This window comes from Mandrillus leucophaeus, unplaced genomic scaffold (genome assembly GCF_000951045.1).
Source record: "Mandrillus leucophaeus isolate KB7577 unplaced genomic scaffold, Mleu.le_1.0 Scaffold7, whole genome shotgun sequence".
NCBI classification, from domain to species: Eukaryota; Metazoa; Chordata; class Mammalia; order Primates; family Cercopithecidae; genus Mandrillus; species Mandrillus leucophaeus.
The window spans coordinates 6,606,033-6,611,129 of NW_012107585.1; the positions used below are offsets into that span (position 1 = coordinate 6,606,033).

Sequence of the window (5,097 nt, forward strand, 5' to 3'; positions counted from 1 at the left end):
AAAAAAAAAAAAAAAAAAAAAAGGCCTCCCTTTCCTGCTGAAGAATGTCACTTGATTTTCTGTAAATTGTAAACACACCCACACACTCACACAACTAAGAAATCCACCATTCAATCCCCAATTTTTTTTTTTTTTTTTTTTTTTGGTAACTTTACATTGTTTCCATCACGAGGTCAGAACATTTCATTGCTGCTGTGAGACTCTCCAGAGTTCTCATTAAAGAGTTCAAGACAGTGGCCGTTCCGTTAGCCTCGATCTCTGAGTGATTACAGAGAGCAGAGCCTTCTGGGAGACCCATGATGGACATAGAGTGTGAGTGAGAATTAATTCATCACTGCTATAAGCCATGAGATACTGAGAGTGCTTTGTTATTGCAGCATAACCTGTCCTATCGTAATAGAACCATAAAAAGTGCTGAGAAACAATTTGCTGGACATGGGACCCAGGAAAGTCATGGAAACCAAGGGGAAAAAACTAGTCCAAGATGCAGAAAGTGGCCAGTGATGTTGAATGCATCCAAGAGATCAAGTAAAATAAGGAATAAAATATATCCACCGAGTCTGGCAACTGAGAAGTCTTTGGTAACCTCGTTGAGAACAGAATCCGTGGAGTGGTGGAGGTGGCAGTGGTGAAATAGCGGACAAGGGCTGAAGGAGTGGAGAGGGGAGAGCATGAGGGACCAGTGCAAGAGTGCAGCAGAAAGACAAGAAAACAGGCCAGGTGTAGTGGCTCACGCCTGTAATCCCAACACTTTGGTAGGCTAAGGCAGGCAGATCGCTTGTGACCAGGAGTTCGAGACCAACCTAGCCAACATGGTGAAACCCCATCTCTACTAAAAACACAAAAATTAGCCGAGTGTGGCGGTGCATGGCTGTAATTGCAGATACTCAGGAGGCTGAGGCACAAGAATCGCTTGAACCCAGGAGGCAGGGGTTGCAGTGACCCAAAATCTTGCCACTGCACTACAACCTGAGCAACAGAGGGAGACTCCATCTCAAAAAAAAAAAAAAAGAAGAAGAAGAAAAGAAAAGAAAAAGAAAAAAGAAGAAAGACAAGAAAATAGACGTCTTTGAGTGGTAGCAAGAGCAACGCTGAAGTGATTTGCCTATTCTGGACATTTCCTATAAATGGAGTCATAAAAGATGTATCCTTTTGTGTCTGGCTTCTTTCACTTAGCGTAATGTTTTCAAGGTTCATCCATATTGGAGCATGGGTCAGTGTTTCATTCCTTTTCATGACTGAATAATATTCGCTTGTATGGACTTTTGTCCTTTTGTGTATCCATCCATCAGTGGATGGACATTTGACTTGTCTGCCTGTTCACTGCTATATCTACTATTCCCGGTGCTCTTGGGAATAAGTGAATGAATGAGTGAATGAATAGCATAAACAGAGCTGTCCAAGGTCACAGAGCTGGTAAAATGTGAAGCCAGGATTGGAAGCCAGGCCATTAGTCCCCTAGAGCCTATGTTCTAAGCATCAGGCTTTACCTACGAATCCCCTCTTTTTACAGAAGAAGATGGCCGTATCACTCAGATTCCCGGCGGGAAAGCAATGGCATACTCAGGTGGGGTAACTAATGATGGAACCATCTACAAAGGTGTGGACAGAGTTAAGAAAAAGCAATAGGGGATAGTGAACTGCCTGGGGCTGGCAAGAGTGGGGAGCCCTTACCACTCTCAGGACTAAAGGAGGGAGTGGTGCCCAGAAGCCCCGCCTATATGCAACTGAGAAGGGCAGGGCCAGGGAGTCACGTCCATCCTCACTGCTCTCCAGTCTCCTGAACTGGAAGCCAGAGGGTGAGGGGAACCCTGATGCAGTTTGTATGGGTGGGAAAGTACAATTAGTTTAGACTGAAAAACTAAAAATCTACCCGGCCACTTAGCAGGCTGGAATAACAGAAATAGATCAAGCCAGCTGTAAAGACAACAGGGAACAGTATTTCTCTGTAGCTGTCAAGTGATAATACAACCCAGCATCTTTGAGTGACTGCTGAAACATTGTCCTTTAAAATCAGAGACCTTCAGAAACTTTGCTGTTTGAAATTACATGACCAAGACTGAAATATTCCAATTTTGCCTGGAGGATCTAAGTCATCTTGACACAGGGAAGCAGCCTCAATTTACAACTCAGGAGCAGAGCTTCAGATAAAGAGTTTCTGGACACATTTGACATTTATCTTAGCTATGTTGCTTCCTAGGAAGCAGGGCCCTGGGTCCTCTTTGCAATCCAGACTTGACGTTGACTGCTTTGTACAAACCTGTTGTGCTCGTAGTCTATCAAAACGGCTTCATTTAGATTTTATCTAAACTCCACTTTCCTCGGAATCCTATAATAAATCGCTGTCTCCCTTTGTTTGCTGATGTGCTGTAGCTCTTCTGGTGGGTGGTGTCCCTCACGGAATAGGTCAATAAACCTAACTTTGTTGGACTGCCACTGTGTCCCTGGTGATCTTCAGCTGATTCAGGTCTAGGTCATGGGTTGACCTTCCGGGGTGCAGAGCAGGGTGGAGAGTAACTCAGAGGGTCAAGCACAAAAGATCTGGCAGAAAAATAACGCCCCTCCACCCCCACCACGCCTACCCCTGCAAATCTGATGTCCCCCACCAACTGCAGACCAGAGTATTATAAGGGGCGGCGGAAGAAGAGAGGGAGATCTTCATTTACTCAGAGCTCCTATACATCAGGGGCTGAATAAAGGGTTGTAGAAATGAATGAATCAATCTCTGAGTGGGGCTTCAGGCAATGGAAAGATCTCAGCCCTTTTCTGAGGCACAATGGAAGCTCTGGGTCTTGTGACATTTGCACGGCTCCCCCTTTCTTCCAACAGAAATGAAACCAAAAAAGTGAAAGGAAAGGGGGGAAAGAGAGAATTCTAAAAATGCCCGTCCTCTGAACACCATCTTTGTGTAGGCATCTGGGGGAGGCCAGCTGGGGCGAGGTCATCTGCCAGCCAGGCCCGTAGGACTTGGCTCTTCTTGTTTATCGCAGCCGCATCTGGGGCAACTGCCAGGGCCCGCCCCAACTCTGCAGTCATTGGAGGAGCTTGAAGTTGAAGGCTCCTGCTAAAAATCAGTACGTTTCATTTTGCAGTTACTGGGAGGGGGCTTGCTGTGGCCCCATCAGGAAGAGTAGCGCTCTGGTCCAGCTCCGCGCAGGGACGGAGCCTGTCACCATGCCGGCCTGCTGCAGCTGCAGTGATGTTTTCCAGTATGAGACGACCAAAGTCACTCGGATCCAGAGCATGAATTATGGCACCATTAAGTGGTTCTTCCACGTGATCGTCTTTTCCTACGTTAGGTAAGTGGGATGTGAGGAGGATCCAGATCTCTGCAGTGGCCGACAGCACAGAAAGCCCCAGGGGGCAGCTTCAGGTGCACAGTCTGAATCTCATATGGTTTTCGAATCTGAGACGTGCTCTCAGCAAGCTGGGCGGGAGGGAGGAAGCAGCAGCAGCAGGCAAGAGGAAACGGTGCCAGGCTGCAGCAGAAGGAAGCCACGGGACTGGCAGGATTCCTGTCTGCTCTACTCCAGGCCTGCCAGGGCGAGCAGGGCAGGGCACGCCTGGGGAAGGTGGGAAAGTGCAGGGCAACACCCTGGATCCCCAGGGAGGAGGCGAGGATCTCAGGGCACACCTGGTGATCATGCTGGCATCTGAGTCACCGTGCTTGGGAGGAATAGCACCAGGCTTGAAAATGTATTATAACTTTAGGTCTTCACCAATGTCAGGAAGGCCCTGATTTTTGGTTTTTGTTTTTTCTAAAAGAAACTTACTGAGATATAATTTATACACCATACAATTTACCCATTTAAAGCGTACCATTTGATGATTTTCAGATTATTCACAGAGTTGTGCAACCATCCCCACAATCAATTTTCATCGACTCAAAAGGAATCCCACACTCCTTGGCCATAATTTCCAACACTGTTCCTCCTTCTTCCCACCCATCAGTTTACTTTCTGCCTGTATGGATTTGCCGATTCTGGACATTTCATGTAAAGGGAATCGCACAGCCTTTGTGCCTAGCTGTTTGCACTTCGCATGTTTTCAATGCTCATCTATGTTGTAGCCTGTGTTGATACTTCATTCAATTTTTTTTTAAGAGACGGGGTCTCACTATGTGGTCTAGGCTGGCCTCAAACTCCTGGACTCAAGTGATCTGCCTGCCTCAGCCTCCCAAAGTGTCAGGATTACAGGCGTGAGCCATTGCACCTGGCTGATACTTCATTCCTTTTTATGGCTGAGTAATATTCCATTGCATGGATAGACCACTTTTATCTATCCATTCATCCACTGATGAACATTGGGGTTGTGTCCTTTTTTGGCTATTATGAATAATGCCACGCAAACATTTGTGTACGAGGTTTTACACATATATTCTCCTTTCTCTTGATTATGTACCTAAGAATAAAATTGCTGGGTCATATGTTAACTATGCTTCACCTTTGGGGGAAATGTGGAGCTGAATTTCACAGCAGCTGCAGTTTTTTACATCCCCATCAGCAGAGTATGAGAGGTCCAGTTTCTCCACATCCTCACCAATGCTTGTTATCATCTGTCTTTTCGGGTTTTGTTGCTGTTGTTTTGTTTTTGTTTTTGAGATGAAGTCTTGCTCTGTTGCCCAGGCTGGAGTGCAGTGGCGCAATCTCAGCTCACTGCAACCTCCACCTCCCCGGTTCAAGTGATTCTCCTGCCTCACCCTCCCAAGTAGCTGGGATTACAGGTGTGCGTCACCACTCCTGGCTAATTTTTGTATTTTTAGTAGAGACGTGGTTTCGCCATGTTGGCCAGGCTGGTCTTGAACTCCTGACCTCAAGTGATCCGCCCACCTTGGCCTCCCAAAGTGCTAGGATTACAGGCGTGAGCCACCACGCCTGGCCAGTTGTCTGTCTTTTTTATTATAGCCATGCTAGTGGGTGTGAAGTGGTAGTTCACTGTGGTTGTGATTTGAATTTCCCTGATGGTGAGTGCCTCTTATTTCCTGTGCTGATTGATAATGATGATGGAGGCAACTTTTATCTATAGACAGTGGCAGTGTAGTTTACTAAGAGTTAGGGTAACTTTTTTCATAGTACTGGCTATGTCTTCTGGGCCAAG

General features: G+C 46.5%; 1 protein-coding gene across 2 annotated transcripts in view; it reads left to right on the forward strand.

Annotated features, from left to right (window-relative positions):
• The first annotated feature begins 3,031 nt into the window (after nucleotides 1-3,031).
• The window catches only part of P2RX7 (purinergic receptor P2X, ligand gated ion channel, 7), a 58,224-nt gene continuing 56,158 nt past the window's right edge, over nucleotides 3,032-5,097 (forward strand). Inside the window, exon 1 of one of the 2 annotated variants that reach the window (XM_011964446.1) lies at nucleotides 3,032-3,299. Coding sequence is in view for 1 of the 2 variants with exons in the window: in XM_011964445.1 (XP_011819835.1) it covers nucleotides 3,175-3,299 (125 nt within the window). In the remaining variant the exon portion in view is untranslated. The remainder of the gene's footprint in view (nucleotides 3,300-5,097) is intronic. The other variant, XM_011964445.1, reaches the window with a different exon arrangement.